The sequence below is a fragment of the Ascaphus truei genome, chromosome 1 (assembly GCF_040206685.1).
Source record: "Ascaphus truei isolate aAscTru1 chromosome 1, aAscTru1.hap1, whole genome shotgun sequence".
In the NCBI taxonomy this organism is placed as follows: Eukaryota; Metazoa; Chordata; class Amphibia; order Anura; family Ascaphidae; genus Ascaphus; species Ascaphus truei.
The window spans coordinates 371897985-371913046 of NC_134483.1; the positions used below are offsets into that span (position 1 = coordinate 371897985).

A 15062-nucleotide genomic window follows, 5' to 3' on the forward strand; every position below is an offset into this window, starting at 1 on the left:
CGGCTTTAAAGAAATTATTACAAGCAGAAGTAATAAAGAAGGTACCTCAATTGCGATTGGTGTGAAAAAGAGAAACAAAATTTCCTTTCACCAAGAATTGTATCTATAGTGGAGTTCCTGCATAAAGGATTTGAGAAAGGTCTCAGTCTCAGCTCATTGAAAGTACAGGTGTCTGCACTATCAGCTTTGTTGGAAAGAAATCTGGCAATGGAAAGATTGATAATCAGGTTTTTCAAGCAGTTAAAAGGTTAAAACCTCAAATCTAGAACAGGGTACCTACATGGAACTTGTCTCTAGTGTTGGAATGCACAAACAAATATAAAGTCCCCAGCGCTATAAGTCCAAGATACCGTGACCTTAAAGGAAGTCTCTGATCTATCAAGATGGTAGTTGGGCTTGATAAAGATGTTTCAGATGGGACGGTGTCTTTGATGTAGATGATTACACCTTCTGAAATATAGATGACAGACACACCTGATTGCGCAGCGTATTTCTACAATCAGATCCCTATCTAAGATATACAGAATCTTACTCACATGAGTTATGTCTGTAAGTTCATTGGAGAGAATCTGTGGTGGCTCCCCTTCTCCTCTGTTCCTCTCACGAACCCCCGTGTGGAGACAGCTTACTGGGATCAATCACAGTCCTCAATGACGTCAGGGATAGTTCCGTTGCGACACCCCCACCGACGTGAGATAAGATGGGCACAATATGGTGTAGTATGCAATTACTTTATTGGGCTAAAACAATTAAACAATGCTTAAAATACACTCACATGGTGCAATGTGGATGATACTCCGCGCTAATGCCGTCCGCAGCTTGCAAATCCTTCCAACACAGCGGGGAGGTATACTGCACACGGACACGCTGTCGACTCGGCGTGTGACGTCAGTGATACAGGAAACCCTCCTCGTGTCAGGACTACCCTCCTCGTGTCAGGATACCAATGACCTGAACTATAGCAGGATTTGTTAAGGTGGCTTGTTGTGGGATGATGCTTGCGTCATTGGAGGACGCTATGGATAGGAAGATGGATAAGTATGGAAGAAAGCATACGTTACCGCAGGAACATCCTCAAACCTGCCATAGCAAATACGTCAGCAGCAAGGGCTATGCGAGTGTGGATTGCCAAAATGAAGAAGCAATATACAAAGGTGTGGGAAGAAGTGCTATTATTTAAGCACTGTCCGAAGTAAAATGAGCAGCCAAATCTATGGTGCTGGCGGTATCAGCAAGAAGGGCTTTATGGCTCAGACAGTGGATGGCTGACACAGCATCAAAGAACAACTTGTGTGGATTACCATTGAAGGTGAGTTCCTCTTCGGTAACAAACTGGATGCAATAATAGCAAAAGCATCAGGAGGTAAGAGCATTTTTTACCTCAAGAAAAGCAGAAGATTTGGTTTCCAACAGGCTAATAGAGACCAATATAAGGAAGCAAGGCATATAGACCTGGCAGGTCATCTCCAAGACAAACAACATGGAGGGGCGGCCAGAACCGTTTTTTTTCGTGACAATTGCCAGTAGGAGGGCGACTGAAGCAGTTTCTGCAACATGGGCCCAAACAATACAGGACAATTGGGTATTACAGACCATTCGTCAGGGGTACAGTATAGAATTCAGAGAGATGCCAAGAAGAAATATGTTCTTAATAACATGGATACAGTCCAAGGAAAAAAGAAGGCAGATGAATTCGGCTTTAAAGAAATTATTACAAGCAGAAGTAATAAAGAAGGTACCTCAATTGCGATTGGTGTGAAAAAGAGAAACAAAATTTCCTTTCACCAAGAATTGTATCTATAGTGGAGTTCCTGCATAAAGGATTTGAGAAAGGTCTCAGTCTCAGCTCATTGAAAGTACAGGTGTCTGCACTATCAGCTTTGTTGGAAAGAAATCTGGCAATGGAAAGATTGATAATCAGGTTTTTCAAGCAGTTAAAAGGTTAAAACCTCAAATCTAGAACAGGGTACCTACATGGAACTTGTCTCTAGTGTTGGATGTATTAACAGCAGCTCCGTTTGAACCTATACAGGAGATAGGCCTAAAATGGTTGTCATGGAAAATGGCGTTTCTGATAGCAATCACCTCAGCAAGGAGAGTGGGAGAGCTACAGGCGCTATCTGCTAAGGAACCATTCCTAATCATACATCAAGACAAGGCAGTTCTTAGACCGATACATCAATTCCTGCCAAAGGTGGTATCACAGTTCCACATGAATCAAGAGATTGTGATTCCGTCAATTTGTCCAGAACCAAAAAATAAGAAAGAAGAAAGACTACACAAGTTAGACGTGGTAAGATGTCTTAAAGTATACCTGGAAAGGATGCGAGATACCTGGAAAGGATGCGAGATATCAGAAAGTCAGACAAATTATTCGTCATTCCAGAGGGACCAAAGAAAGGACAAGCAGCATCAAAGACAACAATTTCCCAGTGGATTGTGTCTTGTATTAAAAAAGCTTATGAAAGCAAAGGACAAGATAAACCTTTGAACATTAAAGCTCATTCTACAAGGGCCATGGCTACTTAATGGGCATTTAAGGCCCAGGCTACACCAGGACAAATATGCAAAGCAGCTGTCTGGTCTTCATTCAATACATTCTTGAAATACTACAGACGTACAATCATCAGCTGACGCAAGCTTTGGGCGTAGAGTGTTAGAAACTGTAGTGAAATAAGTGTAAAGTGTATTAATAAAGGTCAAACTGATAAGGCATTAAACTGGTGTTGTTTATTCTGATGTATCCCTCCCTAAAATTTGCACTGCTTGGGTATGTCCCAATGGTGCCCACTGCCAGGGTGATCAGGAAAGGAGAAAATTTAAACAACTTACCGTAATTTTCTTTTCCTGGAACCATGGCAGTGGGCACATAGTTACCCTCCCTATGTATGTCTAATGCCTATCAGTTATATATTTCAGCTATGGAAGAATCGTAAGACTAAGGTGCAGGTAGAGGGAGGGGCCTTATATGGCCTACCTGCAAAAGTCTATTTCCTGTCCTACCTAGAGTGAGAAGGGATTAACCCAATGGTGCCCACTGCCATGGTTCCAGGAAAAGAAAATTACGGTAAGTTGTTTAAATTTTCTCCTTTATACGGCATTCTGGTGTGTGTGTGTGTGTGTGTGTGTGTTGTTCTTTTTAACATAAGTTACTGACCACAAACTGACTAATGTGTTTGACTGAGTTTCCAACTCCTAGGGAGATGTTTTTGGTTCAGGTCAGTATATTTCCAGAATTCCATGCAACTCGCATATATCTTAAATAGAATTTATACTTTATTGATCACTGCCTTTTCTGAACTCTTCTCTGCAGAAAGTTAACAAAACTCAACAATTGAAACATTTTGTTGCAAGCTTTGTCAATGTTGAGCGCGCTCATGCTTGAGTGTGGTGACGTCACCAACTCTCCAAGCATGAGCGCAGGGTGTCCTGCATAATTTTGCGAGCGGGGGGGGGGGCATGGATCGGGGCTATTTCTGTTTGTGTTTGGCTGTGTGTGTGTGCTGTGTGCATAGACTGCTGCTGAGCACGCTTCAAAGTCAATTTTCTTTATCTCCCCAAGCGCCGAGCTTGGGAGAGCGTGTGCGCTGTGTGAGCATGGCCGTGCAGATTCACATTCATTGAAGTAAACGCACCAAGCAGGCTCAGCGGCAGTGTGGGACACAGCCTTAAACAGTTTAAGCACATTCTGAGATGATTGTAAATCACTAAAATACTTGTAGGTTGCAGAGCAGCTTTACACTTTACAGAGCAATATTCACAAAGTTATTCGAATTGTAATTGACCAGCTCCATTGTTACATATTTTATTAGAGTAGGTCAGCCCCTTTGATTCTCTGAATGTGAAAATGCGCTCTAATTAAGTACCTAGCCGCACAGATAAACATTTGTTTTTGATTCAGCTGTTTATAACATAGTTTAATTTTCTGTTTAGTAGGAAGAAAGGACTGGAAGTTGAAGTTGTTGACCAACTCAAAATTGTAAGTTGTTTTTTTTTTATATTGTTTATTTTCTTTTATTATTGTTTAAGCAATTATTTTTTAACTTTGAGCCTGCTGCAGGAATTTGGAATGTATTGCGAACCTGAAATCTCACAACCATTCATTTCTAGACTGGATTGTCTCCTCTAGTCCCATCAGAATCCAATCCTCCTGGCATTTCCAGTGACCATGCAATAGTGTACTGTTTAAGGAAAATCAGATCACCCCAATCAAGCTCAAAAAGTCCTCACTAGAACATTTAGGAACTTTAACCCACAACAGTTTCTGGATGACCTTACCAGCTGCCCTTTGTACAGAATTGACTTAATTCCCGACCCAGATTCTGCGCTCGACTATTTCCAATCAGAGTTCTTAAAACTCTGTGATACCCATGCTCCACTAGGTAGAATAAGAGTACTGGGCACCTTCCATAGGTGACAACTGACCTTATAGCGCTCTACCATCTTAGGGATGCCATTTGTGAAAAAGCTACAAAGTAACTGGCACTACCAAGGATCTTAATAACTACAGATGCCTGCGGAACATGTGCACAAGGCAAACAGGACATGCAAAAGCACAGTATTTCTCTCACAATCTTCGCCAGAATACATCAAACCCAGCTAATTTCTGGAAGGTTATCAACGATATATTCCAGCCTTCTAGCCATCAACAACCATGTAATATCATTAAGGAGGATGATACCCTGGCAAATCCCACTGACATTGCAAAGGCATTCAATGACTACTTTTTGGGATGTGCTACTAATTTATTAGCGAAATGCTACCCGAACTACATACATGAACCTAATTCTCGGAGTACCTCTAGAGCCCCACCCTCTCCCAACACTGCCCACCGTTTTCAATTATTTGAAGAGGGGATTACACAAGCGCTCTTCAAATTAAAACTAAGCAGCCAATGTGGTCCTGACTTACTTCAATCTAAATTCCTACGACTTGGTGCCCCCGCCATTGCCAAACCGCTTGCTTCCCTAATCAACTCTATCCTGTCTGCAGGCCATATCCCTAAGACCTGGAAAACTGCCAGAGTTGTCCCAATCTTCAAAAGTGGGGACAAAAACACTGTCTCAAACTACAGGCCAATCTCTCTTCTCCCAATTCTATCCAAAGTAATGGAAAAATGTGTCCACTCCCAATTAAGCGATTTCTACACCAAGACAAATTTCCCTAGCCAATTCCAGTCTGGGTTTCGTCCCAAACACTCCACCGTAACTACCCTGCTAAAAGTTTGCAATGAAATCCAGTGTGGAATGGAACGGGGTCAACTCACTGGTGCAGTATTCCTAGATTTTGCAAAGGCTTTTGACAAAGTCAATCATGCTATCCTGCTTAACAAACTCCAGAGCTCTGGAATAGGGAAGCATGCTTTAAAACTGGTTTCATTCCTACCTATCAGGTAGATCCCAACATGTGTCTATCTCGGGCACTAACTCCAACCCCCTGGATATCACGTGTTGTCCCACAAGGCTCTGTTCTGGGTACCTGCTCTTCTCAGTGTTCATCAATGATCTTCCGACAGCTTGTAAGGGAGCCTCAATACACATGTATGCAGATGATACAATCTTATATGCACACAGCCCTAACCTCCCTGACTTTGGACGTGTACTTCAATCTGACTTTTTGGACTTGAAAATTGGATTTCTCAAAACAAACTGTTTCTAAACACTGACAAGACTGTAACAATGGTGTTTGGGACCAAGGCTAAATTTCTAAAGTTTCCAATGAAGGAGCTACAGATCAGAACTAACTCTAAGGCTGGGGCCATAGAGGGGGTAGCAAGGCTGAGGCGCGCCAGCGGGCGCGATCGGGAGGCGGGGGGAGACTGAGGGAGGCGGGGCAGTGACGTCGCTGTGTCAATCGCCCGCGACGCACCGATGTCAACGTCACGGCGCCGTGACGTTGACGCTGCTCCGCGCTGATTGGATGTCGGCTGAAAAATCCAGCACCTCAGCACGCCTGCGAACGCTCGCGTGAGCCCCCTCTCAAGGCATCCTCATGGAGGATGCAGGGGCTCAGCGCGGAGCGTCCGCACGGCTCAGCACGGCCTCCCCTGCTATGGACTCGGCTTAATACTATCCTAGCCCCTGTTTTCTAGTTTCAAATATTTGGGCCTATGGTTTGACTCCCATTTAACATTTGGGTTGCAAATTGATATTTAAAACCAGAGACAGAACATGAAACACAGACTGCACTTTGGCTAAAGAGTTAAACTAAAAGACCATTTTATTCAAAAGATATATATATATATATATATGCAAATATAGCTGTATGCTCATCTGCATGTCTTAGGCAGGTCTGCAACCCCACCTTTCCCCATTATCACCCAGCATACAGCACTTCCACTGCAGCAAGGGATTCTGGGAAATGACATGCAAATGAGCACACAGTGTCACTTTTTGCCTCAATAACCATTTTTAACATGGTTCCCTATAGGCTTAAGCTTGCTGCATGGTCACAGCTTCGAGCACAGCCAGGGTTAAGGTGCATACCCAGAAAACCACCCACAGACAGCTGTTTCGACCTTGATGGGTCTCATCAGTGTGGGGTTGATTTTACTGGGAATGCAAGAGAGGCTTATGGGATAGGCCAAACCATAATACTGAGTTAAGTTATGGTGAGTAAAAAAAGTGACAAAAACCCTCCACAGGAAAGCAAATATGCAAATATAGCTGTATGCTCATCTGCATGTCTTAGGCAGGTCTGCAACCCCACCTTTCCCCATTATCACCCAGCATACAGCACTTCCACTGCAGCAAGGGATTCTGGGAAATGACATGCAAATGAGCACACAGTGTCACTTTTTGCCTCAATAACCATTTTTAACATGGTTCCCTATAGGCTTAAGCTTGCTGCATGGTCACAGCTTCGAGCACAGCCAGGGTTAAGGTGCATACACAGAAAACCACCCACAGACAGCTGTTTCGACCTTGATGGGTCTCATCAGTGTGGGGTTGATTTTACTGGGAATGCAAGAGAGGCTTATGGGATAGGCCAAACCATAATACTGAGTTAAGTTATGGTGAGTAAAAAAAGTGACAAAAACCCTCCACAGGAAAGCAAATATGCAAATATAGCTGTATGCTCATCTGCATGTCTTAGGCAGGTCTGCAACCCCACCTTTCCCCATTATCACCCAGCATACAGCACTTCCACTGCAGCAAGGGATTCTGGGAAATGACATGCAAATGAGCACACAGTGTCACTTTTTGCCTCAATAACCATTTTTAACATGGTTCCCTATAGGCTTAAGCTTGCTGCATGGTCACAGCTTCGAGCACAGCCAGGGTTAAGGTGCATACCCAGAAAACCACCTACAGACAGCTGTTTCGACCTTGATGGGTCTCATCAGTGTGGGGTTGATTTTACTGGGAATGCAAGAGAGGCTTATGGGATAGGCCAAACCATAATACTGAGTTACGTTATGGTGAGTAAAAAAAGTGACAAAAACCCTCCACAGGAAAGCAAATATGCAAATATAGCTGTATGCTCATCTGTATGTCCTGCATCGCTTCTCGGCCTTTTGGCTAAGATCAAGCGAGATGAGTGCTCCTCTCGACCTGCACAGCTATGACCAAATGCAGTACTATCCTACATGGGCTCCAGTAGGAAAGGTCTGTGGCAAGCATTTGGCCCTCTAGCTTGTTGAGAGGTGGTGTCCAGGCCCAGGACCACAGAACCCCTGAGCCTTCGGGCTAAGGGGGGATGGCATTCGAACAACCAGCCCTTCGGGGCTGGGGTGCACCCGCACAACCTTCGAAAGAGGGGATATGATGTGAACTCCCTTGCGGGCCTCGGGCCAGAGGGAGGAAGAGACGGATGTCCTGAATCCTAACGGAGGAAGGCATCAATGTCCCTGGAGACCTAGGCTTTCGGGCTGAAACCTCCAGGGAAACTGGGCACCGAGGGCGGGTCTGACTTCGGTTGGACAGTCCAAGGGCAAGCTCCCTATCCACTGAAGTGGACTGGGATCCGATGAGCGAGAGGGTGTACCCTCTCGTGAGGAAAAAAAAAAAAAAAAAAAACCTGTCTGTGGGTGGTTTTCTGGGTATGCACCTTAACCCTGGCTGTGCTCGAAGCTGTGACCATGCAGCAAGCTTAAGCCTATAGGGAACCATGTTAAAAATGGTTATTGAGGCAAAAAGTGACACTGTGTGCTCATTTGCATGTCATTTCCCAGAATCCCTTGCTGCAGTGGAAGTGCTGTATGCTGGGTGATAATGGGGAAAGGTGGGGTTGCAGACCTGCCTAAGACATGCAGATGAGCATACAGCTATATTTGCATATTTGCTTTCCTGTGGAGGGTTTTTGTCACTTTTTTTACTCACCATAACTTAACTCAGTATATATATATATATATATATATATATATATATATTTAGGCACTGTACCGTGGCGTGTATTAGTGTCTTTGGATGTAGCACTGAGCTCTGTCTGTGTTTCATGTTCTGTCTCTGGTTTTAAATATATATTGCCATGCTCGGTAGCACTCCTCTTTGACACTTATACGTATATATATGTATATGTATATATATATATATATGTCCTGTATGTTTTGCAAATTGGTACCCTGACATAGATATAGACTATGGGGACATAGTATATGGCACGGCACACCAAACTCACCCTAGCAAACTTAATTCCCTCTACAACTCCATATGCCGCTTTGTCCTCCAATGCATTTACAACACACATCACTGCGAAATGCTCAAAGAACTAGCTTGGTCATCACTTGAGTCTAGGCACAAAGTTAATCTTTCCTGTCTTGCCTTCAAATACTTTCTGGGCAAGCTACCCGTCTACCTGAACAAGCTCCTCACCCCTACCACATGCAGCACTTATCATCTGAGATCTGACTCCAAAACACTGTTCATGGTCCCAAAGTTCAACAAAGTATCCGGCCTCTCCACCTTCTCATACTGTGCACCCCACAACTGGAACAACCTACCGGAGACTCAGTCACCATCAGTCTAAATTCTTTCAAAACTAAAGCTCACATTTTAATCTGGTCTGTAACTGTTATATACGCCTATAATATATAATACCTTTAACTGTGCATGCAATGTCTTGTATATAATGTACTGTATAACCCATTTCATGCATTGTAACTATGTATTTGGCATTATAACTCTGTGCCCAGGACATACTTGAAAACGAGAGGTGACTCAATGTATTACTTAAGTAATAATCCCCGAATAACAGGGCATTAATGGCCAATTTTTCCCTCAGAACAGGGCATTATTACTATTATAGGCTAAGTGTAGGCTTTTTTCATAAATAATAGACACTTTTGTATAGTTATATAATTTTTTTTAATTAAAATAAAATGGTAACTACATTAAAGCACCTCTATATACGCTTACACTGCAGCTATCTATATCCACACAATGCCGCCCCCTCTGTGTGTACACACACACAACACACTGCAGCTATATACACACACACACACCACACTGCAGCTATATACACACACACACCACACTGCAGCTCCACACAAACATAACCTGCTGCTACACCCAAACTGCTGCTACACACAAACTCTGTAGCTACACACAAACTCTGCAGCTACACACATGCAAACTCTGCTGCTGCACACACTGCAGCTACACTCACACACGCACACACTCTGCAGCTACACACACACTGCAGCAGATACACATATACTGCAGCATCCACGCACGCACACACACACAAACTAGAAATCGGCGTCATCATTTCCTTTGAAAAATGTGGCATACTTTATTTCGACCTTTTGCAGCCTAGAGACGTAGAGTAGTAAGTGGTTTTGGACTGATTTTCTGTTTTTGCTTTCTTTAACACATTCTCTGGTAGCCTGAAGTAAGGTATGCAGCTGAGATTATGGTCCCACAGTCCAAGGGCAACAAGGAAACGTCTTCTTACCCAAAGGAAATGCTGCTGGTTCATCCCGACATCTCCAGTATTTTAAAGGAATCTGAGGATCTTGAACAGGATGAGGAGCATGATGAGTATTTTGGTTAGTACAGTAGATGCCTTTTCAATGGGTTTGAGCAGTTGAGAAGCAGCTTTCAATGGGATATGTAGGTAGTTGGAAAGCTGGTGTTGCCGATTTAAAAATAATAGAATGAAGATGTTGTGCTGATCAAAACACGTTAATTATTCCAGTGGTGCTCAGGCCAGCTGTGGATCTCCAGATGGGCTATATAATAGTTATGTTTTGCAGCCATAGTTATAAGATACTAAGCTATTTAATGCCTTTCACTATATACAGGTAAACCCCGTTATAGCGCGGTCCTCGGGGGCCACCCGATCCGACCGCGCTAGACCCGGGGTCGCGCTAATTTTTAAAAAAAAATGGCCGCCGCGCGCCTGATCGGGAGGGAGGGAGTGAGGAGGGAAGGAAGGAAGGAAGAGGTGGCTGGAAGCCCTACACGTCCCCTAGCAACGGCGAGTCCAGCCGCAACCTGCTCCTTAGCTCCCACCACTGGCATCCATTTCCTCCCTCCCATGCCCCCACACCCCCTCCTCGGCATAGCCCACGCGGCCCTCGGAGTCCTAGCCTGCTCCTCACTCACCCCCCCTCCTCCCGACCCCCCCCCCCTCCTAATGCCAGCTCCGCTCCGATCTCAGCAGCCGACACCAAAGGTAAGGAGGGGGAGTGGGAGATGTGCTGTGAGAGCTGAGTGCTGTGAGAGCTGAGTGCTGTGAGAGCTGAGTGCTGTGAGAGCTGAGTGCTGTGAGAGCTGAGTGCTGTGAGAGCTGAGTGCTGTGAGCAGTGTGTGCTGTGAGCAGTGTGTGCTGTGAGCAGTGTGTGCTGGGAGAGTGTGTGCTGGGAGAGTGTGTGCAGTGAGCAGTGTGTGCTGGGAGAGTGTGTGCTGGGAGAGTGTGAGCAGTGTGTGCAGTGTGCAGTGTGGAGTGTGTGCAGTGTGTGCAGTGTGTGCAGTGTGTGCAGTGTGTGCAGTGTGTGCAGTGTGTGCAGTGTGTGCAGTGTGTGCAGTGTGTGCAGTGTGTGCAGTGTGCAAAAAAAAACAATTTTTTAATTTAATTTTTTTTTAAATGGGAGCCACGTGAATACCGCATTATAACGGGCCGCGCTATAACGGGGTTTACCTGTATTATGTAACTGCAACATAGTCAAATCTGCATAAAATGCAGCACAATTGTGAATTAATTTTTATTAAAGCACTTTTTATTCCTTTTGTATTAGAGTTGTATATGCCCCAAAACACATGCTTTGTGTATAAAAAAAAAAATCAGATCTTTCTTTTCTCAAAAAAATCAATTTTGATTGAATCTTTCTTTTTGAAAGTAATGCTTTAAATGAGGCTAGGTCTATACTGTATTCATATTTCATTTTTTTTTTTGTTTTGTTAATATGTCAAGTGAGATCCATTAACAATATAACAATTTGGACATATTCTACACATGGGGAAAAAGTTTGGACTTTCCTGTTGGATGTAGGTGATGATGTGGGAACACAGCACTTGTAAGATACATTATTGACTTAGAAGAGGGGAAAAAACAGAAAGAATGCTGCTAACATTAGTGCACTTTGGTCCTTGTGGGACTGCCCCTTTAAAAGGGTGTTCATATCAGAGAGAGACGTTTAGTCTCCTAAATGCCTAATATACCTGGCATTCCTTCTTTCCCTCTGTCTCACTTTAGATTTGTGCACAAACAAGCTGGTTTCGTTATAGTACCTTGAAAGTCTCTCTGTTCCTTACTTATGATCTTGCCTAATCATTGTGAGCCTGGAGGTAAACTAAAGGAGCAGTACTGTGAGTCCACAATCCATGGCTCACTTAGGCACATGGGGTAGGTGTACTGCATTGCTTTTAAGCACCCTGGCTGTATTGTCACCTTAAAATGACATGACCCATTCATAATACCATAATGTAGTCTAATTAACTAACAAGCTAAAAGGGCTTTAGTGTAATCTCCAATTAACAACCAGCCATAAACTGTCATTCCTGCACGTTCTGTCAGGTTTGTGAAGCTGCAAAGGCAGTTTTGCTCACACTGTAACATTGAAGTGCTGCTGTGGCATTGTAAACCTGTCTGTTTTACCCTTGTGGGAAAAAAGTGTATTCATAATTGCCACTTTTTTAAAAATCGTGTTTTATAAAAAAAAATCTTTTATTTAAAAAATGTTTTTTGGGATGACCTGTATCAACCATCTGTTGACTTTTTTCTTTTTGCGCATTAAAATTGAAATAAAAAATCTACGTCCTCCATTTCATGTAAATGCTCTTTGTTTCTGTCTTTGCACGCCTATGTGATTTCCACCCTTCTTTTAGTACCTGGTGCAGTGCATTTGTAACAGTTTAATTTATTTCACTTTTACTTGTTCCAATTGTCTAAACTTTAGTTCCTTGACTAACATTTTAAGTTTAAAGGGCTAAACTAACTTACTGATTTGGAACCGATGCTGGCAGTGAAAATGTCATGTCTTTATGCGCATCCAGAAACATACAGTACATTGAAATACCAAAAACTGACAACACTCGAAACCCTGAAAATGCAGAGGATTACAAATACTCATCAACACAACTAACCACCAGCATGGCAGTAATGAAAACAGATACTCGCTGTCAAGCAAGAAGAACACACAGCCTGCCAGGGAGTTATAACCCTGTCTGATTACGAACTGTCAACCTGAGATTTCAGTTCTCTCTAAGGCAGGGGAGCGCAAACTTTTCCTGCTGTGCCACCCTGTCTGGCCTGCTCTTGCTTCGAACCCCCTCCCCCGCCTCCTACCGGCAGCCGTGTGAGATGATGCTCCGGGGTCACGTGACGTCAGGTCGCGTGACCCGCGGCGTCATTTCACGCCTGTGATGTCACGTCACATGACCCCGCGGCGTAATTTGACGGCGCGTTGCCATGGAGACGCGTCACCGTGTCTGAATCCCGGTAAGTTTTCTTGTTGCAGAGGCCTCATGCGATTCCCCGGCATTTAATTTAAATGCGTGGTGGAAGAGCGTGGGACCTCTGCAACTGCCCGCACACCCCTACCTCCAGACAAATCTCCCACCCCCCCTGGGGGGCGCGCCCCCAAGTTTGCGCACCCCTGCTCTAAGGGACCAACATTGGGTCCTGTGACGGGGAGGAAGGGGTTAATACCTGATTTGCTATGCATTACTGTGGTTGCCCTGTCCCAGCCATTTTTATTCCACATTTCCCTGGCCATTCCCTGCTTGCGAGGGTAAAAGACAAGATGCATTGCTTGCCATACCCTCTAACCGACACATGATGGCAGTCTAGAAGCCGGCATTTCAATGAGAAATACTAATTCTAGAAAGAAAGCACCCAGAAACCTGATTTTTGAAGTGCAAATACAGTGTAAAAATGATATTTATGCGCATGTAATGCTTCAGTTATAACACAAACGTAACATGTTGTTTAATAAAGTGGGTAAAAACTCCAGATCTTAAGTCCAAGCAGGAATTCTGTGAACATCCAGCTGTGATATGGGTGAATGAGCTTCGGTATTTTTATGATGGAGCCTCAAAGAGATCGAGCTGATTAGCATCTTCCTGTCTAAAAGGGTGTCAGTTATGAAAAGACCCAGATACCCATAAGTTATACACGGCCGGCATTCTGAGGTATCACAGATGCCAGTCTATTGACATTTATTGGTCAAAAATCAGACGGAGCGGCACCAAGTTATGTGTGTAGGCCAGGTATGTTAAGTGGCATGGGCGTCAACCTGACCCATGCGCCTGCCCACTGGACAGCCCTTTTGACCGGTCTTATGAACTGTGGATAACTTGGCTATTCGTGGTTTTTTTTGTTCCCACAAGGGGATTGGATCCACATGTTAAAGATAGCTTTGGGCAGTCTATAACGGTGGCTCCCCAGGTATCCCCAGTGTGATTCCTGAATTTTAATCCATGATGTAAAGATGCAAGACTTTGTTCCAGCCCAGCAGCAACCAGTCCAGGAGTGAAGGGGTTAATAACAACATAACCACAGGACTTTTAAAACCAAGGTTGCATTTCTGGCACTTGCAAGCAAAGGACAATTTATTTTGTTCCAAGGACAATTTATTTAGTTCCCTTATCCCAGTGAGTGTTGTTTTAAGTGTATTCTGCAGATGTCGTCTGTTTGTCTATTAAGGAAATAAATCACAATTTATTTTGCAACTTGTTCTGTTCAATCAAGTTCCCAGAAATATAAATGTGTTGATAAAAGTTGGTGTCATCGTGACAGGTCCCACCACCAAACTGGATCAAATCTCCAACAAGAACAATTCCTTACGATTGAAAGAATATTTCCACAAACAAAGAGAGCACCCCCAGAATGATGGAGTACAGCAACAATAAGAGGAACATCTATTTCATACCACCAACAGGACACAACAACAAACTAGACTGCAGATTGCAAGTTTTCACACTAGCATCAGCAGAAAACAATAATGTACAGCCTTTCCCCCATGGAGAGATCTGCAATCAAGGAACTGTGAACCAAACACATCACCATCAAACCAGCAGATAAAGCAGGTGCAGTGGTGGTTATGGATACAAATAAATACATAGAAGATGGTAACAGACAAAATCTACTACAAGAAACTGACATGATCCAACCCAGGAATATACAAAACAACTTAAGAATCTCATCAAATCATTCTCTAATCACCTGCTACCAGAACTGGAGCTAATAATACCCAACAACTCAGGAGTTGGTATCTTCTACATGCTTCCCAGAATCCTCAAACCAGGAAATCCTGCAGACCATTTATTACAGCTATGTATACACTCACTGAACAAAGATTAGCCTTAGTGGAGAATATCCTAAAACCACTAGTTACAAAAAACAACATCTACATACAAGATACCACATATTTTCTCAATAAATGTAACAATATGGATGGCACCGCAATAGGCCAATCTTTTTATGACCAATCTTGAACAGAGATTACTAACCACATGCCTCCAAAAAAACCTTACAAATATTACAGATACATTGATGATAATATGGACCGAGGGCAAAGAAATTCTTAAACAATTTTATATGAGTCCTTGAATTCATTCCACCCATCATTTAAGCTCAAAATAGATTATTCGGCAAACCTAGTGAACTTTCTAGATACC

General features: G+C 43.5%; 1 protein-coding gene across 9 annotated transcripts in view; it reads left to right on the forward strand.

The window, feature by feature from the left end:
* Positions 1-15062, forward strand: part of CENPU (centromere protein U) — a 62414-nt gene that overhangs the window by 11724 nt on the left and 35628 nt on the right. For 7 of the 9 annotated variants that reach the window (XR_012803406.1, XM_075610388.1, XM_075610327.1 and 4 more), the window contains 2 exons: positions 3934-3979; positions 9826-9988. Coding sequence is in view for 8 of the 9 variants with exons in the window: in XM_075610388.1 (XP_075466503.1) it covers positions 3934-3979; positions 9826-9988 (209 nt within the window). In the remaining variant the exon portion in view is untranslated. Of the gene's footprint in view, positions 1-3933; positions 3980-9825; positions 9989-11637; positions 11788-15062 lie in introns of those variants that run through there. The other 2 variants (XM_075610356.1, XM_075610397.1) reach the window with 2 other exon arrangements.